At 42.2% G+C, this 27,360-nt stretch overlaps 1 protein-coding gene across 3 annotated transcripts in view; it reads left to right on the top strand.

The window, feature by feature from the left end:
* PTH1R (parathyroid hormone 1 receptor) overlaps window positions 1–27,360 on the top strand; it is a 71,287-nt gene that overhangs the window by 32,334 nt on the left and 11,593 nt on the right. For 2 of the 3 annotated variants that reach the window (XM_074283109.1, XM_074283110.1), the window contains exons 3-9: window positions 6,368–6,470; window positions 10,277–10,399; window positions 14,087–14,197; window positions 15,302–15,420; window positions 19,786–19,880; window positions 26,518–26,704; window positions 27,153–27,306. In XM_074283109.1, the coding sequence (XP_074139210.1) occupies window positions 6,368–6,470; window positions 10,277–10,399; window positions 14,087–14,197; window positions 15,302–15,420; window positions 19,786–19,880; window positions 26,518–26,704; window positions 27,153–27,306 (892 nt within the window). The remainder of the gene's footprint in view (window positions 1–6,367; window positions 6,471–10,276; window positions 10,400–14,086; window positions 14,198–15,301; window positions 15,421–19,785; window positions 19,881–26,517; window positions 26,705–27,152; window positions 27,307–27,360) is intronic. The other variant, XM_074283111.1, reaches the window with a different exon arrangement.

Here is a 27,360-nt window from a genome sequence, read left to right as displayed (position 1 = left end):
AGAGAAGGAAAAAAATTGGAAACAAGGTTTTGCAAGGATGAATGTTGAAAATTATCTTTGCATGTATTTTGAAAAATAAAAAGTTGTTCTAAAAATATTAGACCACAAAGGAAGAGGGCATAAAGATTCATTCCCCTTATTTTAGCAAGAAGAAAGGGAGTTCAAGGCATATAAGTGATTTTCCCAAAATCACATAATTAGTAAGAGTTAAAACCAGAGTTCCTCTCCCCCCAAATCACAAGCTATATCTTAAGAGGTCTCTTATCTCCACTTTTTATCTCTTCCTACTCATCCTTCACATATTACCAGATATGGTATATATATTCTATATTTTATGGATATCCATTGAGAGAGAGAAAGAGAAAGAGAGGGGGGTGGAAGGGCTTGATCTTGATCTAACTGGGCATTTCACTCTGCTCAGATATCTTCAGTGGCTCCCAGTTGTCTCCTAGGTAAATTTCAACCACCATTGTCTAACATTCAAAGACCTACATAAACTGATAGTCTTTACTTTTCAATCTTCTGCACCGAGTAGGAGTTTTGTAAAATGTTTGATTTGATTTGGATTGGACTGGATTGGGTTGAATTTGCATTCCCAAACTATATAACTATTGTTTTCTTAATGCTTTCTTGTGTAAAGGAAGAAGATTGATAGACATTCTTAGAGCACATTGCAAACAGATTAAAAATTTAAAGAAATACATTTCAAATAAGCAGTTATCATTTCACATAGCAATAGTAAATATTATAACAGGTGCATACCACCAGATTTGCTGAATGTAACCAGAAATAGTTTACCTCAGGAAGAAGCCTATGAAATGGCTGAGCTCCAAGAGTGGAATCAGAATAATACCCATATGCACTAAGCCAACAACATGTTGACATGAAGTGTATAACCAATGACTGAGTCCTGCAAATTTGTTTTTGGAAACAAGGGTTTATGCTGGTAATTCAGGACCAGATCATTGCCAACAGAAATTATAGAAGGATTATGTTTAAGGAGTACAAACTTAGTGATCAATGAAGATGATTCAAAAAATAGATACTTCATTGAAAACTGTAAATATTTAGGGCTTTCATATGTAGCAAGATAATCTGGTGGCTAGAACTATATAATCCTAAACTGAGTGGGATGACTAATCTCCATTCTATAAATAAAGATCTCAAATTACCTGGAGAGCCCAATCAATAGAGTATATTGAAACCAGATCATTATTATAGTTCTGTTACCAGGACCTAACAGATTTAAAAAATACTTTTGATAGATGTCTCCATCCAAAATATACACGACATTCAAATGTCATGGAATAAAACATTTTCAACATATAGAGACAGGGTATAAGAAATCATCCTATTATGAGAACAGGATGAGGTACATACCATTCTCATCATACTGACTGCTGCTAGAATTTTACAAAAGATGTTTTCCGCAAGGATGGCCTGACATCCAAAGATTTTTATTCATTTACAAAAAGCAGTTATTTTATCCACCTATATAATAGTCTTTAGCACATTGAGTAGAAAGGAATAATAATAGCAAGATAGCTGCTAAGTCCAGGATTACTTCTATCTGAACTCCATCAAACAAGATGAGAAGATTTTATCTGAAGAGAAAGAAGACAATAGCAACAACTAATTTTGTCATTATTACAGGCTATCCCGAAGATTTTGAGTTTGGACTTGACCTTCCTGGCCAGTTGTCTGCCCCACCTTCTAGCCCTCCTTTTCCCATGCCCTTAGGTCATCTGAAGAGCCAGAGAAAGGGGTTTTATGATAGGTGTGAGATCTAGGGCCTTGGTGAGAGGAAGCTCCGAAATACTAACTGGCAAAAACATTAACTCTTTGGTTCCCAAGATCGTGAGTCAAATAAATGAAGGGAGGTTTCCAGAGCCCCAGCCCTTACTTAAACATAACCTTCTCCTAGAGGAGGATTACTCAGCTCAGACTGCAAATATGACTTTCCTTTCAATTTTTTAGATGATGTGGTCCTCTGAATCTCATGTGACTCTCCCCACTGAAAAGGAGATCATTGGTCCAGGAAGAGGGGAGGGAAAGAAAAATTATATTGTTTTATTTACATGATCATTGGCATATATTTACTTTTAAGGTTCTAAACCAGAGAAGAGTCGGTGATGTATCACTCTGGCCTGTTCCCACAACAGGATGGCTTCATTGTTTTTTGATATGGAAAGACACCAGCAGAGAGGATAGTATAATGTAAAGACATCAGAAATACTCTTCACACACAAGCCTCCAAACATATCCCTCATTGGCTTGCCATGCTGCCACCTTCAGATAATCCTTCTTAGACACAGAGAATATTAGAACTGCAGGATGTAAGCACTTTGAGGGTGGGAAGGTGCTTCTAGGCACTTACTGTCCTACACAGATAGAAGTGCTTAACATTTGTTACCCATCTACCCACTAAGAAGACTCTTAGAACATAGAATGTTAGAGCTTAGGAAAGCTTTAGAATATAGAAAATCAGACCTAGAAGGAGCCTTAGAACAGAAACCATCTAATCCAAATGATCTTTAAATATCCAGCTACTGCATTTAAATTTAAATATCCAACCCAATCGGTCTTTAAATAAGTAATATTTTAATTAAATTAAATATATTTAAATATCCAGTCCAAGGAAAAGAATGATAAGGGGGAACAAGAAAGGTCTAAAGATAGATAAAAACAGTCAAACCTCAGACCATCCCTATTCTGTCGCTCCTCACAATAGCCCTGAGTCCCCATAGCCTTTGCCAAAGACTCTGTGTGACTAGGTGGCTCGGTGGATGGAGCATTGGACCTGAAGCTCTGAGTTCAAATGTGAACCTTGGACTCTCACTAGCTTTGTGACCCCAGGCAAGTCACTTCACCTGTTTGCCTCAGTTTCCTCCTCTGTAAAATGAACTGGAGAAGAAAATGGCAAACCACTTAGTTTCTCTGCCAAGAAAACTCCAAATGGGGTCACTAAGAGTTGGACGCTACTGAAATAACTAAACAACAACATATGTGTAGCACTTTGTCCCTGGTTTCCAGAGTTTCTTTGAAACCATAGTGACTGTCACCAGTTTCTCAGGGAGGGGCCAAGGAAATGAATGGAATGTCCCCAGGCTTCAGGGATTGGATCCCCTTGGGCTGAAAGAGTCTTTCCTGATCCTTGGATGTCTACTGGGCCTGGACAGGAACTAGACTCCTCCAGGGAATGAGGGCAAGGAGAATGTGGGAGGACATAGTGAACACAGAGGCCAGAGATAGAAGCTGGCAGGAACTTGGGCTCCTTCATAGTCTCATCTTAGATCATCAGAGCTGGAGGTCATAGGACTTAGAGGTCATCTGGTCCCATGACTTTATTTTTTTAGGAGGGAGGGTAACTAGAGATCCTGCCCAAGTTCACGTTGACAATAAGTAGAAAAATAAGGAAATCAATTCCAGAAAGTGCTCCTTCCACTGAGCCACTTAGCTACACATATAGTCTTCAGCAAAGGATCATGGGGGACTCAGGACTACCCTGAGGAGTGAAGGAATAAGAGTGGTCTGAGGCTCAGCTGTTATTATCTAACTTTGGAACTTCCTTGTCCTACTTATCATTCATCTCAGCCCTCATCAACGCTCTCTTCTACTCACTGCTCAAACATCCCCCTTCCCTAGTAAATGGAGTCCCAAGAGTCATCCAGGACTGAACAACAATAGCAATACCTACATTGCCAATCTTACAGGGGTTTTGTGAGGATTCAATGAGATGACCGTATACAAAATACTTTGTCAACTTTGAAATTCATCAGCTAACACTATGATTTCCATCCATCTTTGTGTACGGTGGAGCTCAGATAGAAATGATCCTGGGACAAGGTGCTATTCTGCCATTATTCTTTTGTTGCTAAGTGGTTAAATGGATAGAGCACTGGAGGACCCAGGAAGAACTGAGTTCAAATATAACCTCAGATATCTATACAATTGTACTCCAGAGCAAGTTACTTGACTGTGGTCTGCCTCAGTTTCCTCGTCTCTTAAGCGGAGATAATAATGCTAGCTACTTTCCTGGGTTGTTAGGAAGATCAAACGAGATATTTATAAGATACAAACCTTAACACTCTATATAAATGTTAGCTATTATTATTTAGCTATGGGACTGTTGTATAGATAGATAAAGTAATTGATTTTTTAAAATAATTGAATAAAAGTACTATGACATATTACTAGAAAAGCTGAAAGCATCCTTGGGATCTCTCCAGCAGTAGATAGTATTATGGGCATGTTTGATATGTTCCTCGTCCCAGTCCTTCATGGGTTTGAAGACTAGATCTCTATTTTGAAAACTCTTTATTTCACATAGTTTGAAGATTATTCTTTTTCAGTACAGCAGCATCTATTAAATGAAGCTGCTTCTGAAATTTCTTTGGCTCAGTATCATATCTGAAGAGATTTAGGAGTAATCATTTTTTCTCTGATAATACTTTTGTTTCAGTAGTTTATATGGAGATTTCTCAAGGCTAATTTGAGATTGACATTTGCAGTAGAGATGTATTAGTTCAGAAAGAAAAGGAAGTAGAGCCCCTGGTGAATTATATAAATTCCTGAATTTTGAGGGCCTTGCTAGGTAGTTAATTAGTATACACTACACTTTGGAAACAACCATGATAGGCTGAACAGTTTCTATTTCCTTGCAAAGTCTTCAACAATAAATAAGTCTGGACTCCTTAAGAATGAGCTTTCTGTAGTTTCTAATTGTAATGACCTGATTTACATTGCTCTCCAGCAGGATTTCAAGTTCAAGTCTTCTTGACCCCAAATCCAATACTTTACCTACTGCACCACCTTGATGCCTCTTGGGGAAGTGGATAGAAAGAATTTGGATGCTATCCAGAGGAATACTCCAGAATTTATTGCCAGTAATAGAACAGAGGGAGATTTTTCCCTCTCCCTCCCTCAGACTCCTTAAGGCACATTTGAGAGACAGTAGGGATATCATGAGATAGTGGGGAAATGTCTGCATAAGAGTCAGAAGACCAAGATGTCAGCTGTATATGATCTTGAACAAGAGATAGAATCTTTGAACATTTAGAGGTCATCTAGTTTGACTATTTTATCTTTTTCTAAACATTTTCCTCCTATAAAATAATCTTCTTTGCATTAACCCCTAATCCAGTTACTGTAAACCTTAGAGTGTCAATATCACCTAGTTATTGAAAATAAAGACTTCTAGAGACTATGATTCTTAATGGTTTTTGTGTCCTGGACCCCTTGTAGTCTGTAAAGGTTAGGTAATTCTTCTCTGAACAATGTTGTTAAATGCATAAAACAGATTATGTATATCAGATTACAAATTGAAAACCACCAAAATAATGTTAATTTTAAAAAATTGCAGGGACCTCAGGTCAAGAAACCTTTAATCCAACCCTCTTTGTTTTACAGAGAGGGAAATTGAGGCTCAGAAAGGAGCAAATATTGGCCTAAGGTTTTACAGCTAATAGAGGATAAAAACAGAACCTAAATCTAGATACCTCAGTGGATAGTGGATTGGGTCTAAAGTTGGGAGCACCTGAATTCAAATGCATTTACTAGATTAATAATCCTAGGTAAATCATTGGCCTCCGTTTACCTCAATTTCCTCAATTGTAAATTAACCCTCCCAAGATTATTGTGAGTGAAATAACAGTTTATTTTATAATAGCTTTTTTATTTTTCAAAATAAATGCAAAGGTAGTTTTCAATATTCACACTTGCAAAACAATATATTATTTCTCTCCCTCCTTCCTTCCCTATCTCTCCCCTCCCCCAGACAGTAAATAATCCAAACATGTGCAATTCTCTAAACATTGAAATAATATTTTGTAAAGCATTTAGCACTGTCTGGTGCACAGTAGGTACCAGGTACACAGTAGGTGCTATAGAAATGTTTATTCCCTTCTCCAAATTTAACATTTTTAATTTAACAAATTTAACACAGAAATGTGATACCACAGAAGAGAGAAAGAATTAAGACAGATCCTTAGAAAATGAAACATAATAGAGCTGGAAGGGATCTTGAGGATCATTTAGGCTATCGCTATTCTATTTCTCATTTGACAGACAAGAAAACTAAGGCTCTTAGGAGTGACAGGGATTGCCAAGTTCATACAGTGATGTGTCAAAGCTAGGACCTGAACCCTGGTTTCCTGACTCCCACCCCAAGACTAATTCCATTACAACAAGCCTTCCAAACCATAGAGGCTTTGAAATCTCTACAGAAACTGTCTGCTGAAGTCAGGGAAGAATGGAGAGAGCAGGGAATCATCAGTAAACACCAGAGAAGGGATCTGCTCCTTCTCTACTCAGAAATCCTGCCTGCCATCTAACCTAACCCACCCTTCTTTCTCCTTCCTTGTCACAGGTGGATGCTGATGATGTCATAACCAAGGAGGAGCAGATCATCCTTCTTCGAAATGCCCAAGCCCAGTGCGAGCAGCGAGTGAAGGAAGTCCTCAGGGTCTCTGGTGAGTTAAGAGTTTCCCAGCATGCAGTGTGACATCAGATTTCCCTTTAGAATCCACGATGAAACTAAGTCTTTCCCTGTGTGTCTCATTTCTGAGGCTTCTGAATGGGAGGGAGGAGAAAGAAAGCAAAAGGAGAAGCCCCTTCCCAGCCTGGGCTTTCTCTCTTTGGTCCCCCTCCAGATCCCTGCCTTTAGCAGTCCTTGAAGCCCTGTTCAGGGCATCTCTCCCTTATTATTCTTCTGTGTGCATGTTATATGGTTGCATATTTAGTTATAGGTGGGGAGAGTTGCATATAAATGTATGCCTATTGTTTGTGCATTATATTTGGTTGTAAAAAAAAATGTAATGTTAAGTATCTGAAACCCAGGTCCTCCTAACTCCAGGACCAGTAATCTATCCACTGTGACATCTAGCTGCCCTGCACTGAATACTTTCAGTAGTTGATGGGGAAGGCATAGAATATTATTTATCCCATATTACAGTTGGGAAAACTGAGAAACGAGAATGTGAGCACTTTAGCCATAGCTGCACATCTTATAGGTGCAGAGCAGAAACTCACTCTCAGGTATCCAGTTCCATGGAAAGATCCCCCCAAACCTGGCAAGGACATTTCCATTTGATACTGTTGCTGGGACCCTTTCCTGCAGTCAATTAAGTCTATTCCTGAACAATGGACACTAGAATCTTAGCATCTTAAGAGATTCTAAAAGGAATCCTAGGGGTTTAGGCCAATCCAATATGGGAATCACTTTTATAGATTCTGTGAGAAAGAGATCCTTCAGCTTTTACTTGGACTCTTCCCTTGACAGGGAGCTTAGCACCTCAGAAAGCAACTCAGTATACTCTCATCACTTTGTTAGGCAGCTGCGAGTACACTGAGCTGAAATCAGCCTCCCCATAACTTCTACATCTTAGCCCTAGATTTGTCCTCTGTATCCCCTCCAAATAAGCATCAGAAGATTGTCTTCATCTTCACACTCAGTGAACTCCTGATAATTTGAAAACCTTATTCTTCATTGACTTTAGTACAAACATCCACTATCCTAAATAGGCTGAATCTCATCTCAAATCAGTAATTTCTAATAAGGGATCCCTGAAGGCAGGAGCCTAATCTTCACCTTCAGTCCTGAGGCTCCTCTGGGGAAAGGCTTTGTCTCTTCCCTCAAACAAGGGCTCCCAGAGTGGCTTCTCCCCTCTTGAGCTCCAGTCCATTTAACTCTTCTTCCCCTCCCCTTTCTCTGCTCCCTAAGGGCCCCAGACTTCAATTCCAGGAAGCAGTGATTGGGGCTAATTAAGCACCATTAAAACCACCAGTTCTTGTCTCTCTAATATTATTAGTGGTGGCCAAGCCACCAAACAGAAGACAGACACAATTATTTCTTCCCTTCCATCCGCAGTCCCCCAAGGATTGGTTGGGAAGGAGGTAGTAGAAGATAATGGGGACAGTTAGAACGTCCCAATGTCCTTGTGCCTGAAGGTGAGACACTTCCATAGCAAGAATCCATTTTCCATTATGGGGAAGCATGTGGCTCACTCTAGCTTTAGAGTTTTCTCCCTGAGTCTCGGCTGTCCATTCCTTCAGTTTTTATAATGTGCAGGGAGCCCCTGGGCAGTGGAAGAAACACATCTCTCATTCTCTGGGAGTCTTTCCCTTACCGAGGGGAAACCGGAAATGAGGTGTGAAGAGAGAGCTCTCTTCTTGGGGGGAGACAGCCTCAGGCTCTTCTTTCAGGGCAACCTTAACTTGACAGAGTATGGTAAGCACTAAGAGTCTCCTTTCCTAGAGTAGGACCTTGGATCTTTTCTGTTGTAGATAGGTTATGGAGATTATCCTAAAATGAAGTTAAGATGAAGTTCATGTATCATGGCTGGGTTGGGTTCCCGCAGACCCAGCTTCTTCCCTGGCTATCTCTCCTTTTTCCTCCCTCTACCCCCCTTTACTGAGGTTCCAATGGGAGGGATGAGGGTATTAAGTTGTGAGAGAAGGGAAATGCTTTGAGAAAGACGTCCAGCTCCAAGAGTCAAAGGGACAAGGTCAATGGCTTAGGAGGGACTGTCTGTCAGCACTCTGTCTTTGACCGAGGTCAAGGACTGGAGTCAGGGCTCAGCCTGGGGCCCAGTAACTTGTTATTCAGGGATGGATCTTTTGACTCCCTCCTCTTCCACCGTGACTTCTCAGCGGCAGACTGTCATCTTGACTGAACACACAAACCCACAACAAGACAAATCTCAACGCATATAAGCCCTACACACAGACAAATCTCCTCGGGTGTCTTCCTCTCCCTCCTTCTGGACTTGTGTGTCTCTGTGCTTTGCTATTTATTTTTGTCTCTATCTGTTCTCTCTCTTCCTTACCTCACACTCCTCCCCCTATTTTCTTCCTGCCCCACCCACTCCAGTTTCCTCAGTTCTTCTACAAACACCGTTTCCAACCAAAGACTCTCCCCCTCTCATTCCTGTCCTAGCCAGCCTTTTTACTCATCTTCTTCCCTTTCTAAATGTCCTCCTCAACTCTCTTTTGTCCCTCCCCCAAACCAACTACTCAGGGATTCCCTGAAACACCCACCCTTCTCCCCCCTGCTGATTTTAATGTGTTCCCCACCTGGCCCAAGACAGAAGGGAAGAAGGAACAGTAATAGAAGCTTAAAAATACTACAAATCCGTCTAGTCTAGACAGATGCTCTCTCTCTCTCCCTCTTTCTCCCTCTCTACTTCCCTTCTCTCTCCCTATTCCTCTATCCTTCTTTCTTTCTTCCCCTCCCTTCCTTTCACCTCTTCTCTTCCCTTCTCTCCTCCTCTCCTGCTCCCTCTCTTCCCCCTCCTGCTTCCCTTTGTGGCCAGGCTCTAGCCAATCCCATGGCATCCCAGCCATCCCAATGGTTTCCAGATATTGGAGGCCCAGCAAGAGGAACCAGACTTGACACTGCAGTGAGAAGGATTTGAGTCAGATGTGAGGAAGTCCTTTCCAAGCAGAAGAGACACTGGGAATCTTCTATGCAGAGGGGTGGGGAAAGAGAACCTTAAGCATCCCTGGGTACAGACCCTTCTGAGAACAGAAGTCTTAGTTAAGGAACCCCTTCCACAAAGGTACAGAGCCAGTTTCTTTATCTGCCAACCATCTGAGAGCAAGGCTTATCTCTGATAGACTGGGATTGAAATGAGACATGAAACACATCTGCTCCTCCCCATCCCCATGCCCTCATAATTGAGGATCTGGACATTGAGGAATAGGGAAAAACTCTTTAGGTATGTTCTAGAACCCATTCCTGGAATCCTTTTTACCCTTTTTTGGCATAACTCCTCTACAGAAGCTCCTTCCATTCTTGATGATAAACACAATCTATAACTTCACTTTTCTCTTTAACCTTTTCCTCCTTCCCTTTACTTTCACTATTGAGCTCCTTCCTTGTCAGGATTCAGTTTAATTAAAATAATTGTGTGCTTAATCAGTCTAAATAGTTTCTTTTTTAAATGATACTTTAGTTCTTTGATACAGAAATTTGAATGACATCATCATTGCCTCTGTTTACTTTAGCTTTTCATTCCATCCCTATCACCTTGCAACTAACCAGAAGGCCTTCTACACCCATAATGCTTAATGACCCACCCTTCAAGAGTATCAGTCAGCAAATAGGACTCATTTCTCCATGGTGCTATAGAGTCATCTTATACAACCCTTTGCCTCTGAGAAGGTAGTCCTATGTCGCTTAAATGGATGGAGAGCAGTGGGGTTTTGGGGAGAGGGAGGTGGAGATTCCAGTTAGAATCTTTGTGCAGAATAATCATACCCCTCATTTATCTGCCAGAACTTGCTGAATCAGCCAAAGACTGGATGTCAAGGTCTGGAAAGACAAAAAAGGAGAAACCTGCAGAAAAACTTTATTCCCAGGCAGAGGAGGCTGGGGAAGCTGAAGGGAGCCGGCTGCAGGGTACGTACAGCCCCCACTGGTCACTGTCTCTTTGAGGCAGATGGGCAAGGAGGTTTTGGGAAAGCTTCACACTGGGGCACTCAGGTATTGACTCTTCCTTTTCTGCCTATTCTGCCTAGCTCAACATCTGTTGTCTTGTTAGTACCCTCCTTTGGATCTTCATTTCCCCTTTTGTAAAATGTGTTCTATTTACATGATTTTTTTAAGGTTCCTCACAGATCTAAAATCCTAAGATGGAGAACTTAGTGTTTTCCTAGGTTTGCTTTAAAATATATGAATAAACATGTGCAAAGTAAAGGAGGCTGAAGGCATTGGTGGAAGCCATCTGACTCCATGGGATAAGAAGGGATCAGAATGGGGACTCCCAGAAGTCCACAGGGAAGACTTCTTGAAGGAGATGATACTTGAGCTCAAAAGGATAGAAGTTAAGGAAACAGAAAAGGCAAAGACTGGGAGAACTTCATAGACCTGTTAGATTTTTAGAGATGAAAGGCAGCTTGGCGATCGTTGACCTCAACCTTCTCGTTTTATAGAAGGGAACACTGAGCCCCAAAGATGGAAACTTACTTCCTTGAGGTCACACAGTGTCAGAGTCAGGATTCAAACTAAGTAACCTGGCAGAACAGGGACACAGACTTAGTCCCCACAGGAATGGGGGAAAAGGGAAAGAGATCAGCATACAGACTAGATAAACAGATTTGTCTGAATAAGATCAAAACACAAATATTCAACAGAAGCATTGATTTTAAATGGATTTTAAGGATCTGGAAATTTAGGAATGGGGAGGGGGTAGAGAATCAGTCTTCAAAAGCTAGAAGAGTGGCCACTCTTCATGGGATTAATTCTGAAAGCCTCCCTGGAAGAAATCTTAGATTAGAAAGAGGTAGAAGAGCAGCACTGAGATTATGAAGGACAGCTAGAGAAATTTTGGCCTGGGTTGGAAAAAAGAAAAAGCCCAGAAGGGGACACAGTTCCAGGGGGAGGAGAGTGGGAAAGGGCTGAGGAAGCCCTGTTCCCAGCCAAGGCAGTTCCCTCCCTTCTACCCACAATCCAAAGAAAACAGACTGGGAGAAGGGGGAGATCACAGCCAGGAACCCTAAAAAATGGAAATTTGGAATTGAAGAAAAAGTGAAGAAAGCAAGAAATGTGGGAGAAAATAGCAGAGAGGAGAGAGGGAAAGAAGTCAATATAAAGAGATAAGGAGAGAGAGAGGCTAAGTAAAAGCTTTAAGGGGGAGAAAGAGAAAATGAGGAAAATAGGTGACAAAGCAAAAGATAGGGGAAAGAGAAAAGAAAGAAAGAAAGCAGCAAAGAAAGAAAGGAGAATAAGAAAGAGAGATGAAAGAAAAGAGGGAAGAAGGAAGGAAGGAAGGAAGGAAGGAAGGAAGGAAGGAAGGAAGGAAGGAAGGAAGGAAGGAAGGAAGGAAGGAAGGAAGGAAGGAAGGAAGGAAGGGGAAGAGGAGGAAGGTAGGGAAGAAGAAAAAAGAATGAAAAAGAGTGGGAGGAAGATGGGGGAAAGAAAAGAATAAGACAGGTGAGGGAGAGATGACATAGAGAAAGCAGAACTCATAATCATTTAATGCCTACTAGCCTTTTGGAGCTAGATTCCTGCTGCAGCCACATCTGTGGAACAGTGGTTACCTGGGGTAGCTTCCCATCCTCTTGGCCCCCTCCCCAGGCCACAGGATCCCTCACATACTCCCCCCTGCAGGCCAAGGTTTGGGGGGGTATCAAGGAGACAAGGGGGTATTGTGGCATGAGGTATTTGGGAAGCAGGAGTTGGGGGGAGCCTTGGGAAGGGATGTGGCCAAGAGGATGGACCAGGCCTGGGACAGAGTCCCCTTTCATGGGGGCCGGCTGTGAAGGCCTCTTTCCAGGTTGGGGGGTGGGGCAGAGAGGGGGGAACAATCCAGTGGTTAGTATCTTGTGGTGGGAAGAAGAAGGGAAAGTTGGAAATGGCTAGGAGAGGGGTCAGAGGCAATTCCTGGGGTGGGAGGACTCTCCCCAAAAGAAATGGAGCAAGCAAGATGATGGGTTCATGAGCCACCTGAGGTCACACTGCAGTTTTGTAACCTGATCAGCCTTGACTACAGGTAGGAAGGCAACTGTCTACTCTGAGTTGTGAGAAGTTCTCCAGGAATACCTCTGGCCCAAAAGAATCTCCCTCATCTGCCTGGCCCAGTGCCTGAATGCCCACCATTAGCATGTCCTTCTCTTGGGCTAAGGCATCCCCTTCTCTATAAAACTTATAAAAATAATAGCAATGTCTTATTACAAGTCATAAGTACTTTCCCATCCAGCACCTCATTTCAACACAACTTCCTTATGAATATCTTCTTTACCACTTGGTAGAAACTGAGGAAACAGTCTCAGAAAAGGAAATGACTTATACAAGACTACACAGCAAATAGTTTAGCCTGGGCTGGAACCCAAGATTCTTGACTCCCAGCCAGGTCACTTCCTGCAGAGTTAGGGTAGCCAGGTGGTCCACAACAAGGAAACTGACTGGAGTTATGGCTCTGCTACTTACTAGCAGTGGAATCCTGAGCATGGTACTTTCACAGGGTATCAATTTTATCATCTGTAAAATGGGAATAAAATTTGCCCAACCTACCTGAGTGACAATGAAAGAAGTGCTTTATAAGTCTTTAACATGCTATTAGAAAGTCACAAGCTACACAGGGGCCCATGAGAAGAAAGTCTCATTCACTTGAAGCAACTCTCGGCCATTGACACAAGTGTGCATTAATTTCTAGGACAGTCTTGCTTTTTGCAAGGGATAGAAGAATTGCCAAGAAAAGTGGAAGAGGAAGGGATTTGAGGGGCTACTCCTCTGGTCCCTGGATGGATTGGAGGGGCAGTGTTTGTACTAGGGGAATGAGCCCTGGCCTAGAAGTTGGGAGACTTGAATTCTAGTCCCACTATGTGACCCTGTAACATAGCCCCATCAATCTCAGTTTTCCTGATTTGTAAAATGAGAAGGTTGAACTTCATAATCCCTGAGGCTCCTTTCTATTCTAATGTTCTAGGTTCTAAGGTCCCTTCTAAGGTTTATTTCAGCTCCAGCGTTCTGGGCTCTAGATTCTCATGTCCCTTATAAACTTGATAACCTATGCTCTTAGGAGCTAGCTAGTTGATATAGAGAATAGAGCATTGGACTTGAATTTAGCAATATCCAAGTTCAAACCCAGCCTCTTACTCTCTGACTGAGCAAGTTACTCTCTGTGTCTGTTTCCTCATCCATAAAATGGAAATAATAAAAGCCTCTACCTCCCAAGGTTGTTGGGAGGATAAAAAGAGATATTTGTAAATCACTCTACAAACCTTAAAGCATTGACTATTCTCATTCTAAGGTCCTTTCTGGATCTGACAATCTAGATACTATGTGTTGAGGTCCCTTCCTGTCCTAAACAGTCTTTTATTCTGAGGGCCCTTTCACCTGTGCCATGTCATGTTCTAAAATCCATTGCAACTCCAGCATTCTATGTCTTTAGGTCCCTTCTAGCTCTGACATTCTGAGATTCTGAATTAAGCCACGGGTGAGGGGTGGGATGAGGATGGAACCCAAACTACATTATTTAACTTTGGGTCAGGCACGCAAGTAGCTCTCTCACTCACTGAAGGGCCTCTGGATATCAGTCCCTCCATCTGGCCGTGTGGGTCTCCAACGGTATCTATGCCCCCACAGACGGCTTCTGCCTGCCCGAGTGGGACAACATTCTGTGCTGGCCTGCCGGAGTGCCAGGCAAGGTGGTGGCCGTGCCCTGTCCTGACTACATCTACGACTTCAACCACAAAGGTACACCCACCTCAGCCCTGTTACCAGCTTTCACCTCTACCAGAAGGGTGCATCAGAGGGCTGGGGAGGGGGAGGGGAAATCCTTCCTGTTTCACAGGTATAGAGAGGACCTTATCTGGAACCTGGTTTCCTCAGTGACTTTCTCCCTTTCCTTTCCCTCTCACCTTTCTTTCCTCCTTCTCTCAGTACTTCTCTCCTCCCTTCCCCTCACTCTGTTCTTTCTTTTTCTCTTCTGTTCTCTCATCATCTCCCTCCTTTTTCTTTTTAATCTTTTCTCCTCTGTCTTCTCATCTTCCCCTTCACCTCTCCTTCCACTCTTCTTTCATCATATTATCCCTCTTCCTTTTCTCTCTTCCCCCTCACTTTTCCTCCAGTCTTCTCTCATCATGTCATTCTTCTTCCATTTCTAACATTCCCCCTCAGTTCTCCCTTCAGTCTTCTTTCATCATATCATGCTTCTTCTATTTCTCCTTTTCTCTCCATCCTTTTCCTCTTATCTCATCCTTCTGTCCCTTCTTCTTTGGCTTTTCTCCTCTTCTCTTTCCTCTCCTTTCAGCTCTCTCTTCACTATCTCTTCCCTCTCCTGCTTCTCTCATCATGTCATCCTTCTATTTCTCCTCTTCCCTTCACCTCTCCCTTCAGTCTTCTTTTCTCTTATCTCATTCTTCTGGCCCTTCTTCTTTAGCTTTTCTCCCTTCCTTTCCTCTCCTTTCAGCTCTCTTCACTATCTCTTCCCTCTCTTCTGCCTCTTTTCTTTGACTTTCATTCTTATTTAGTTCTTCCAAATCTCTCTTCATTTCATCTGCTGCCTCCCTTGTTCTCTTCCCTCTCTCCTCTCTCATCTTAACTCTCCTTCAACCTTTCCTTGTTGTCCTTCCCACTACTCCCCAGATTACCTGTCCCCATAACTGAGGCAGTTTCTGGAATTCCTCTTTCGTGTCTCACCAAGGAGGGGAGAGTGGGGAGCTGAGGAGGCAGTGCCAGTATGGGAAGTCTTTCTGGTGGAAGAATATTCCCCAGGAATGGGGAGGAATAGTTCGAGCTGCCTGTTGGCCCAACCCCTCACCCACAGGGCCTCCTGTCCCTTCTCCCTTCCTTGGCCAGGCCGAGCCTATCGGCGCTGTGACAGCAATGGCAGCTGGGAGCTGGTGCCTGGGAACAACCGGACATGGGCGAATTACAGCGAGTGTGTCAAGTTTCTGACCAACGAGACCCGGGAACGGGTACGTGTTTATAATTTCATCCCCTGCCCTAAACTCTGGCCTAAGATTATGGCATTTTCCCTCTTTGCCCAGTAGGGAACTTAGCCCTGAATTTGAGAGATTCCCCAATCATTTACTGACCCTTCCCCATAGTGTTCTACAGGGTTCTGACAACCATGTCTTATTCCTCTGTTCCTCGCCAACTATGAACTAAGTTTCCCAAAGGTCACTTAAGATCCAGAATCAAGAATGGACAGTTCAGTCTCCCCTCACAGAGTGAAGAGAAATAGTTCTTGATCTCAGAGACTCTAGTCTGAAGGAGACACTTAAGACTGCCCTAATGGAGCCCTTAATCTAAAGAGGAAACATGCCCTCAAAGAACTTACAGTGTAGAATGCATGCATGTTAAACACATAATACAATATATGAACTACTGGAAAATTTTGTAGTTCTAAATGGAAAAGTGACAGGAACTTGAAGGAGGGAGCTCAGTGAGGATCAGAGTTATTGAAGAAAGCTAAACAAATTCCAAAATGTCAGAGCTGAGAGGGTCCTTGGAACCTGTCAGAGTAAGAAGGGGACTTATTGAACATCAAGGCTGGAAGGGACCCTTTGGAAAGGGGGGAATTAAAAGTACAGTGAAAGAAATTAGTTTGATCTACTCTTGGTACAAGTAAAGAGAGCAGCAGCTGAGTTGAAGTAAAGGGAAACAGAGAAAAGAGAAAAAGATGGATGGGAGGATTGGGGCCAGGATATAGAAGGCTTGAAATGCTGGACTAAAGGATGGGGGATCTATCCTTCTATGGGAAGTTATTAGAGGTTCTTAGAAGGGGAATGAGCTTAATAAAAGTTGGAGACAATCAAGTGAGAGGCTATTTAGAGGCTTAAAGTATCCCAGACACCTAGTTCTAATTCCTTATCCACCTCTGCCCATCTCCCCAAAATCCCTCTCAAAGTTATTTCTAGCCCTACCTACAAAAGATCAGAGTATTTGCTAAAGGAGACATTTGAAGACATTTTCGTTTGCCTAGAAAACCAAGGGGCTGCTCTGCTCCTCCCTTTCTTCTCCCCAGCAGAATAAAGCAGAGGTCAAAGTGAGATGACATAGAAATTGTGGGAAAGGGAAGAATAAATTCTATCCCTCTGCATCAAAAAAAGAAATGATGTGCTACCCATCTACTCCTGGGAGATGATAGTTTTCAGAGCTCCAACTTCCTTTCTGAGCCTGGCACTATCCCCCAGAAAGAGCCCATGAGCTGGCCCTAAGAACCTGCCTTATTCCTCCCACTTTTCCTTCTCTGGGCTGACAAGTGGCCATCTTATCCATTTCTCTATTTTCCCATCATGACCATGACATGGCATACTTGTGAACCTGGAGGGGACAGAGCTAGGAAGCAGAGTCAGATGTCTTTATTCTTCCACCTCTTCCAGAAATTGGTGAATTCACCATCATCATGAACACTGCCCCCTTCATTTACCTCTGTGCCTAAACAAATCTTCTATAACCATTAAGGCCTGACATTGTTCTAGGTACTGAGGGAGATAGAAAGTTTAGGTAAAAACATCTTTGCTTTCATGGAGCTTGCAATCTAGTAGGAGGATAAGACACAAATACAGATAGTTAAAATACACAATATTCCCCAAAAAGCATATGAAGATTCTTCTTGGTGTCTAACTTCAATCCATTTTAGCTCTTGCCATAGCTCCCTGTTCTTTTGTTCAGCAAGAGGAATAAAATTATTATTAAATTAATAATTGTTTTTACTTTGGGAAGGGAAATATATATTCACATACAGAGCAGCCTTGTCTTTCCTCCCTCTCTTTCTGTCCTTCAGCACTTTCAGATTTATAGTGTCTTCCTTACAGCAGTTCTTGTGAAACAAGGAGTAAAAGTATCAATATTCCTGACTCACGGAGGAGAGGTTAATCAGCCAAGCCAGGATCATAGAACTAGTAAACATCAGAACTGAGATTGGACCCCCCCCCCCTATAAGTGCCAGATGTAGGAAGGAAGACTGCTCTAGGGGATTTCCAAGGTGATAACTAGCCAATATAATCCACACCTGTCCTCATGGGAGAGGGGTAGGGGAGCCTACTTCAACCCGTCACATCTGACACCCCTTGATGCCCCAGTCTGCAGAGCTCCATTGCCTGCCAAGAAACACACAATGGGGATTTTCATGTCCCTTGTGGAGGGGCCAGGGAAAAGTGGCTGAAATGGAATAAGCAGGGAAGAGGGGGATACGGGGCCTCCCCGGCCTACTTCGGGGACCAGGACAGCAGACTCATTCCTCTCCTCCCAGTCTGTGGCTGGGCTTCGCCCCCCCCCCCCTTCTCGCCCTGACGGGAAGGCCCCGGTGGCCAGGCTAGCAGGCGGGGCTGGGCCTCCTGCCTCTGATTTATTTCCGAGGGCTTGGGGTAGGGCAGCGGGCCAACAACAACAGCTTGGTTTTCCCTCCGCTCAGCATTGGGGCTGTGTCGTCCTTAATGAGCATCACACAGCTACCAGCCGCTGGCGTGGCCCTGGCCTGCCCCACCTCCCCTGTTCTTCCTTGCCAGCCCTTTGGCCCCTCCCTCCCCCTCCATCCCGTACCTTCCCCCTTTCAAACTCAATGCTCTCCTGGCTTATCTGGGCCCAATCTCTGTTTCTGTTGTGTGTCTCTCCCTTTCCTGACTCGCTCTCTCTCTGTCTCCTTGGCTCTGTCCCTCCTTGTCTCTTCATCCATCTCGTCTCTCTCATTTTCTGCCTTTTTCTGTCTCTGCTACTGTCTCTGTGTGGCTCCCAATTTCTCTCTCCCTGTCCAGTCTCTTTCCATGTTAAAGTGTACTTCAAGCCAGTTCAGGAAACATTTATCATGTGGCTATGCTCTGACTGGGGCTGGAGATATAAAAGATCAATATGATACAGATTCTGCTCTGAGGGGAAAGAGATGGGGGGGGGGGGCAAGAAGGATCTCACACACACACATACTCCAAAGCAAAACAAAAAGTCCTATTAGAAGGGAGGCTGAGATAAGTGAAGACAAAAAGTCCCAGCAAAACCCAGGAGGGGGGATGGAGGCCAGATTACCTCCAGCAAGGGTGAGGCTGGGGGATGCAGGATGGACTGGAGGCTGGGGGACCTGTATGAGGAACGTTTCTAGAAAGAGCCAGCATCTGAGCTGAAAGATCAGAGGGGCAGGGTCATGACTTCCAAGCATGGGAGCAAATCTCAGACAAAGCTGTTTCTGTCTATCTCTCTTTCTCTCTCCCCCATCAGAGGGGATCCAAGGTCTTCCCCATCCCCAGATCAAGGACACTAAGCCAAGAAATTACCTATGGAAGTCCTGTGCTGAGTTGGGTTACCCTATCTGCCCCTTCTACATTCTGGTTTATAGACTCCATTTTTCATCAGTGCCCCAGTACAACCTGGCCAGACTCCCATTCCCTCTTTCCCATCCCCTTGTGTTGGCACTGGTCTGCCAGTGGTGAGATTTCCAGGAAGGCCTGCTTAGCTACCACTGGGCAGGGAGGTGGGGAGAGCCCTGGCTCATATGTGGTCCAGAACCTGAGATCAAGACGAATCATTGGGATCCCTGCCTGGTGACATCAGCCACCTCCTCTTCAGCTCTGGGCATCTGGCCAGCCTCTGAGGGGGCAACTGAACTAGGGAATAAGGATAACCCCCAAGCTCTGGCTCTCACCTTGATAAGGAGTTGGTCTTTGGCTCTTAAAGGGGGAAATACCAGAGATCTCAGTGGCCTTCAGGGAGTCTTGTCTGAGAGGAAATAAGCATAAAACAAAAGCCCTGTTCAAAATTCTCCTCCTCCATGAAGTCTTTCCTGATTAATCCCCCCTGCCTCTCATCTCCCCAAGACATTATGTATCCAGACTACACCTTAACCCCCATCACCTTCCTGTTAAGGATAATTTCACATACATATACATATATACTCTCTCTCTCTCTCTCTCTCTCTCTCTCTCTCTCTCTCTCTCTCTCTCTCTCTCTCTCTCTTTCTGTATATATATATATATATATATATATATATATATATATATATATATATATATATATATATATATGTATGTATATATATATATTTTAAAATTTAATATATATATATACATATATACTTATATGTGTATAGAATATAAATATACTATTATATGTCTACAATCTCTGTGTCTGGTCCCTCGCCCCTTCCTTTGGACAAGAGGCCTCTTGAGAGCAGAATTTATGCCTCCCCTCCTTAGCCAAAATGTTCTCTGAGGATGAGATTCTTTCTTTCCTTCCTTAGTGCTGATCCTGATATGGTAGCAGCAGTTTCCCTAGAGGGACCCTAAATATGGATTGGCAGAGCCCCTGATGATCTTCTTCCTACTGATTCTTTTTTGTTTGGCCTTCAGGAAGTCTTCGATCGCCTTGGAATGATTTATACTGTGGGCTACTCCATCTCTCTGGGCTCCCTCACCGTGGCTGTGCTGATCCTGGGTTATTTTAGGTAAGCTCCTAAAACCTTAGCTACTGAGATATGAGAGCTCCCCATTTCCCACTCCCTAGATGCCTAGAACCCAACTGAATGGTGACACAAAGAAACTTGCTAGGAACCCAAAGTAGGGAGTATTATGGGGCACATCCTGAGAGCATGACTATGAAAAATGCCTAGGAAATATGTATAGTGCCCGTTAAGAAATCACAATCCCATCACCATCAGTTCTCAATAGGTTGTAGACAAATCATCAAATGGAGATTCTGCATTTATGGGCATTCTTCAGAGCTTTCCTTGTCCATAAGGTAGATTTGCTTTGTAGAATTTTGGGCCCTGGCATTCTAACCCTTTCTCTGATCTCTGAAAACTGTACTTCAAAAATGTTAGGTTTTCATCAGAATAGGCCTGGTTTTCCTTGCATCTATCACAGACTCTCAAATGGAGAGATCATTTCTTCCTGAGGGTCTCATAATTTCTTTTTTGGCAATAAATTTCCTCTTATTGGTCAGAATCAGGCCTGCAATAGCCGTCAATTCTCTCTACCTTCAAAAAAGGGAAGAAAGAGAGGGAGGGAAAGAGTGAGGGAAGGAAGGAAGGAAGGAAGGAAGGAAGGAAGGAAGGAAGGAAGGAAGGAAGGAAGGAAGGAAGGAAGGAAGGAAGGAAGGAAGGAAGGGAAGGAGGGAAGGAGAGAAGAAATGAAGGAAGGAAGGAAGGAAGGAAAGAAAGAAAGAAAGAAAGAAAGAAAGAAAGAAAGAAAGAAAGAAAGAAAGAAAGAAAGAAAGAAAGAAAGAAAGAAAGAAAGAAAGAAAGAAAGAAAGAAAGAAAGAAAGAAAGAGAAAGAAAAGGAAGGAAAGAAAAAAAGAAAGAAAAAAAGAGGGAAGGAAGGAGGGAGGGAGGAGAATTAGAGAGGAAGGAACATCAGTATGGCAAAGAAGTGGATCTTTTACATATAATACACAATTCAATTCAGTCCTTTCTAGTTCTGACATTCTGATCCTGTGATCCTATAAGAATCTCAATTTGAGACATTTGGGGATGAAAAGACCAGTGGGATACCATAAAGAGATGAAAATTCAGAAAAGGGAAAGAATGTAAAACTCAACTGAATTCTAATTCAAGTCCATTGTTTTCTCTGCTGAATGTGGTTTGTACATTTAGACCCATGAATTTATCTACATAATGAATATTAAGTGCTTTGTTATTAAAGTGCTTTATAAATTCCAGTTGTTACTATTATTATCATTGTTATTAATAGAATTACTTGAATACCACAATATTTCCAAAGATCTAGGATTTCATCAGGATAGTCTTTTCCTTTGCCAACACAATGTGGCGTGGAGAAAAGAGCACTGGATTGAGAAACAGAGGTCCTTGGCTTGAATCTCAGTTCTGTCATTCCCTGAAGGTCCTTGAGCATGTCAACTATACTCACTAGACCTCAGCTTTTTCAACTACAAAATGATAGGGGTTCATTGGATCATAGACTAAGTCCTGACCTTAGAGGCAATCTAATCCAACCTCCTCATTTCATAGAAGGGGAAATTGAATCACAGAGAGATTGACACACAGCTAGTAATCCAAGGTGGGAGGGAAATCTGGGTCTTCCTCTCTTCCTCTCTCCAAGTCCAGATAAACTCTAAGGCCTCTTTCAATTCCAATAATCCTATGAATCCATAATATACCTCCCAATCAATCAGTCAAAGCACATTTATTAAGTGTTTATTCATCATGCTAAGTGCTAGGGATACAAAAAGAGACAAAAGACAGTTCTTGCCCTCAATGAGCTTACAATCTAATGGAGGAGACAGTAGGCAAACAAATACATACAAAGTGAGCTAAATATAGGATAAATAAGAAATAATCAATAGAGGGAAAACACTGGAATTAAGAGAGACTGAATAAAGTTTCCAGCAAAAAATGGAATACTAGTTGTAACTTAAAAGAGGTCAGTAGTCAGGGTGGAGGAGGGAGAGCCTGCCAAGCCTGGGGAACAGCCAAAGAAAATGCCCAGGGCTGAGAGACGGAGGGTCTCTCAGGACTAGGAGGCCAATTCAGTGCATCAAAGAGTACATCTCATTAGACACATCTCATTAGACAATTATTCACTTCCTATGACCAAAATAAATCTTTTCCTGTGGTGATTGCCCTTCCTAAATTTAACTAAACTGGTCCTTGGATGACAGATTCACACTTCATCCCCAGACTTGTCCTTGAAGCCTTTCCAAACTGGTAGGAATTAGCCATGCTTGTGGCCCACTGGCCCAACTTCGGCAGCTCAGGACTTTATGTCAACTTCATCAATCTGATGCCAATAGCTTTAAATAATGCTGGACTCGATGAGGCATAAGGGCAGGGACTTAGATGGAAGTTTACTGGAAGGCAAGTAAGATAGATTGTGCAGCATCCTTTCTGCTATCTCTACAATATGCAGATGGTCCAGAACCGGTGCGTTTTTTTAAAATTTATTCTGGAATGTTAGCCATCATTTCCCTCAGTAGATTAATATTTCTTTTTATCTGGTTGGCTTGACCTATATGCCGAGGAGATGCTTCTGTAGAAAGGTACCTAACCAATAGTCAAAATCAATCAACAAGCCATTATTATTGTGTGCCAGGCACTGGGAATGATACAAAGACAGAAGTGAAACAGTTGCTGCCTTCAAGGATCTTGTTGCCATCTAGTAGACAATGTACACATTAAATAAGGATACGCAAAATTAACCCAAAACAGATATAAGGTAATCTTCCCTAGGAACTGGGAAAAGTAAAAAAGACCTCTTGAGAATATTGTTTGACCTAAAGCTTGAAGGAAATAAAGACTTCCAAGAGTCCAAGGAAATACTAAAGAGCGGAAAGGGACCTATATGTGCCAAAATGTTTGTGGCAGCTCTTTTCATAGTGGCTAGAAACTGGAAAATGAATGGATGTCCATCAATTGGAGAATGATTGGGTAAATTATGGTATATGAATGTTATGGAACATTATTGTTCTGTAAGAAATGACCAGCAGGAGGAATACAGAGAGGCTTGGAAAGACTTACATCAAGTGATGCTGAGTGAAATGAGCAGAACTAGGAGATCATTATACACTTCAACAACGATACTGTATGAGGATGTATTCTGATGGAAGTGGATATCTTCAACATAGAGAAGAGCTGATCCAATTCCAACTGATCAATGATGGACAGCATCAGCTACACCCAGAAAAGGAACACTAGGAAATGAGTGTAAACTGTTAGCATTTTTTTTTTGTTTTTCTCCCCAAGTTATTTTTTACCTTCCGAATCCAATTCTTCCTTTGCAACAACAACAACAACAACAACAAAATTCGGTTCTGCACATATATATTGTACCTAGGATATACTATAACATATTTAATATGTATGGGAATGCCTGCCATCTAGGGGAGGGGGTGGAGGGAAGTAGGGGAAAATTAGGAACAGAAGGGAGTGCAAGGGATAATGTTGTAAAAAAAAATGTTATAATTATAAAATTAATTTTAAAAATATATTTTAAAAAAAAAGACTTCCAAGAGCAAATCAAGAGGTGTTACTTTCTAAGCTTAGGGGATAGCTGGTCAGTGTAAAGACACAGAGATGATACATATGCAAAATAGCAAAATCCAAAGAGCATTTGGAAGGTGTGAAGATGTTTAAATGCCCACAAAAAGTAGAGGAATTTATATTTGGTCCTAGAGATTCTAAGCAACAGCAGGAGTTTATTGAATGGGGAGGAAGGGGGAGCCATATAGTCTGAATTGCAGCCAAATGAAGAGTGGGTTGAAGGTAGGAAAAAACTTGAAGTAAGGAATCCAACTAGAAGAGTATTTTAATAGTCCCAAGCAAAAGGTGATGAGGGACTGAAATGGAATATAGATCTCTGAAATAGGGAGAGAAAAGGCCTTTGCCTTGAGATCCTTCACCATCCTGATAGCCCACTTCTAGATGTTTCAAAGCTTACTAGTGTACTTCCTTAAAAGTGAACATATCTTCATCAATTTGTGCACAATGTCTTTTAACACAGCCTAAGAGCACACTAGTTTTTCTGACTGTTTTACTGAGCTATCCATTCCTGTTTAACTTGTAGACCACTAAAACCCTCAAGACTTTTTTCATAGTAGTATGAATAATAGTCTAGGCATAGCATTCTAAGTTGCTTCCACCCTTCCACTCATGAACTTAATTTTTAAAATTAATTTAACCAGCTTTTCTGCTTCGTTTCCCCTCTCTCCAATCCATTCTGCAATGCTATTTTCCTCTCTTCTACCATGACTTCTAAAATGGAATCATTATATTCTTCCCCACTGCCCCCAGATTTCCTTCATTTTTACTTTAGCAACTTCTCCTTTGTTAGTGAGAATTAGATTCCTTTTGTTACTTCCTCAACCTTTGGAAAGATGAGGTTAATTCTAAAGTAAGCCAAGGGTACATTCATTGTTTTCCTTTTAGCAAAGAGAGAGAGAGAGAAACAGGCAAACAGAGTGATACACAGGGGAGGGAGGGAGGGAGGGAGGGAGGGAGAGAGAGAGAGAGAGAGAGAGAGAGAGAGAGAGAGAGAGAGAGAGAGAGAGAGAGAGAGAGATGGACAGCAATGGACAGAGAGGAGAGAGCTCTAAACAGTTGAACTCTTATCATCATTAGTATATCATCTCTTTCTGAATACATCATCCATTTCTTCCTTCTGTTCATGTGTTCTATTGCACAATACCACAAAAATATCACTTCTATTCCTCTTTCCATTAATCTTCAAAGAACTACTACTTTCTACCATTTAGTCCTTTCTGCTTCCTAGATTTCCTTATATGAATAAATCATAATATACAATCTTACCCCACCCCTCTTCTTTTCTATTTTATTCCTTTTGCCTAGGCCAAGTCTCAGGGGTCACCCGTAATTTGAAATTTTTTCTCTTGGAATCTCTAATTCACTCAACTATCTCATTTTTTTTGTATTTTTATTCCCAGTACTTAGTATGATGCCTGGCACATACTTGATGCATTTGGATATATCCATCTGAAGCCATGGGTTTTATTGTTATTTTCTTTGGGAGGTTTTGTCCTTTGTGAATTAATAAATGTCCCCATTGCTTTTTCTTCTTTTCATGTCATAGCTATTCTATCATTTCTTCATTGATGGATATACATGTTCCCATCTCTCCTTCTTTTCCAATTGGATTAGATTTGCAAAACCTTGGATGGGGGGGGTGTTGTTGTTGTTTGTTTGTTTGTTTGTTGTTTTGTGTGTGTGTGTGTGTGTGTGTGTGTGTGTGTGTGTGTGTGTGTGTGTGTTTACTAGCTTTCATTAAGTGCCAACAATCCTTGGCCAAGAGCCAATTATTCTCATATCTAAAGATGTGGTCCAGAAATCCAAATCCCATTTTCAGACACCATCTTTTTAATCACTTGTTCATTTCCCCAATCTACATTTCTCTTCTGAATACCTGCCTTCAGTTGACATTGCCTGGAATACAATAAACAATAAATTCTTGTTGACTGTTTACTGATAGTAGTAATAAAAATAACACCCTGTTTTAAGATCTTCCATTTCTTGCTCAGTACTTCATAACCCTCAGTAACACTTTCTTCTAGGTTCCTTCTGACAGAATCATTTGTCTCCACAGAAAGCAGCAGAAGAAGCATGTAGCAGCCATTAGGTCTGACAAATCTTGATTACCTTTCCATTTTGTTATGAGTACCTATCCTAGGAAGAACAACAGACCTCATTATTGCTTGTGTCAGTTCAACTAAGAGCTGTCTTGATAGCCCTGAGCAGGAAGTCAACAATTTCTTTCTCATCATTACTCAATTGTCCTTCTCATCCCTAACTAGATATTCTCTCTGCTGATAAAACCTATAGATCCAAAATATAGCACTACTCCTTGAAGTTATTCTCAGACAGACTTACTCCTTCCTCTCCAGGAAGACAAAGCTTCCTTAACTCCAAGTGTTCAGTGGTCCTTCCACTATCTTCTTTGGGTAACATCCTTCCACTTTCCAACTTCTTGACAGCTCAGAATTCCCTTTTGCTTCTTCAGACCCATTTTCTTGATTTGTTTAACATGTAAGTCTTACTTCTATATTTTTTTCAAGGAAGCCTTTCTGATAACCTGGAGAGTTGAACAAAGTGCAAAGCACACCAGATAGAGAATTAACTTTGATTCCCTGTTCTGCTACTTACTCCTTGTTTGAATGTATGCTGATCATTTCTTTGGACCTCAATTTCCCCATATATAAAATAATGGAATTAGACTACATGACCTCTAAAGTCTCTTCCTGTCTAATACTATGCTCCTCTGGTCTTCCAGCCATTGTACTTTCTCTTCCAAGTCAACCAACCTTAACTTTGAGGCTAAAAACAACTAGTTGGATTTCTTAAAACTCAGCTTTAAATTAGGGACAATGCTTTTTCTACAACAATGTCACAGAATTGATGAAGATTAAAAAAGATATAAATATTAAATCTTGAGAGACATGGGAGCTATTCTTTTTATTATTATGTTTACAGAAATAGTTTGTCCTTCCCTGAGCTCATCAAAGACTTGAGCAGAATAATAGAACAGGAAAGAGCAGGAAAGGGATCAGCATTTCCTATGACTTGTAGATCACTGTAAGCATCTGCTAACCAGACTCCCTGTTCCTTGTGCCCCCTCCAGAAGGCTACATTGTACCCGGAACTACATTCACATGCACCTCTTCGTATCCTTCATGCTCCGGGCCGTAAGCATCTTCATCAAGGATGCTGTGCTCTACTCGGGGATTTCCCCAGATGAAATCGAGCGCATCACCGAGGAGGAGCTGAGGGCTTTCACGGAGCCTCCCCCTGCTGATAAGGCGGGTTTTGTGAGTGTCCCAGGCTCTGGCCTATGTCCCATCCCTTCTTGCCCAGCCCAAATGATCCTCAGCCACTTCCCTTTTTGGACTTTCCCTTCCTCTGTTTTTTCCACTTTCAGTGTCCCTTTGCCTTACTCTCCCTTTCCATGGAAAAATGTACCCCAGAAGCCCAAGCACCAACTTCACCCCCCAACATATAAAAATTCATAAAGTCCAAAGTAATTTATATACCAACTTGGATGTACTCAAACTTAATAAGGAAGTGGCTCAATCTTCTAGGTTGGAAGTATAATATGGAGGAAAACCATATGCTTTCTCCCTTTTTGAATTGTCCATGGAGGACAAACTCCAGTGCTAATAGAATGTTTCTCCACTTGGGACATGGATCAAGACAGGGATCCCTGGGATCATTGCCAACTCCATCTAACGCCCTGCCCATTTTCTCTTCTCAATCCAGGTGGGCTGCAGAGTTGCCGTAACTGTCTTCCTTTACTTCCTGACCACCAACTACTACTGGATCCTTGTGGAAGGCCTATACCTTCACAGCCTCATCTTCATGGCTTTTTTCTCTGAGAAAAAGTATCTCTGGGGTTTCACATTATTCGGCTGGGGTATGTCCACTGGGATGTTAAGGGTCCATCTTCCTGTCTGTTCCATTATTCCCT

The sequence above is a fragment of the Sminthopsis crassicaudata genome, chromosome 1, assembly GCF_048593235.1.
Source record: "Sminthopsis crassicaudata isolate SCR6 chromosome 1, ASM4859323v1, whole genome shotgun sequence".
In the NCBI taxonomy this organism is placed as follows: Eukaryota; Metazoa; Chordata; class Mammalia; order Dasyuromorphia; family Dasyuridae; genus Sminthopsis; species Sminthopsis crassicaudata.
This window is presented reverse-complemented; position numbering and strand designations above follow the sequence as displayed.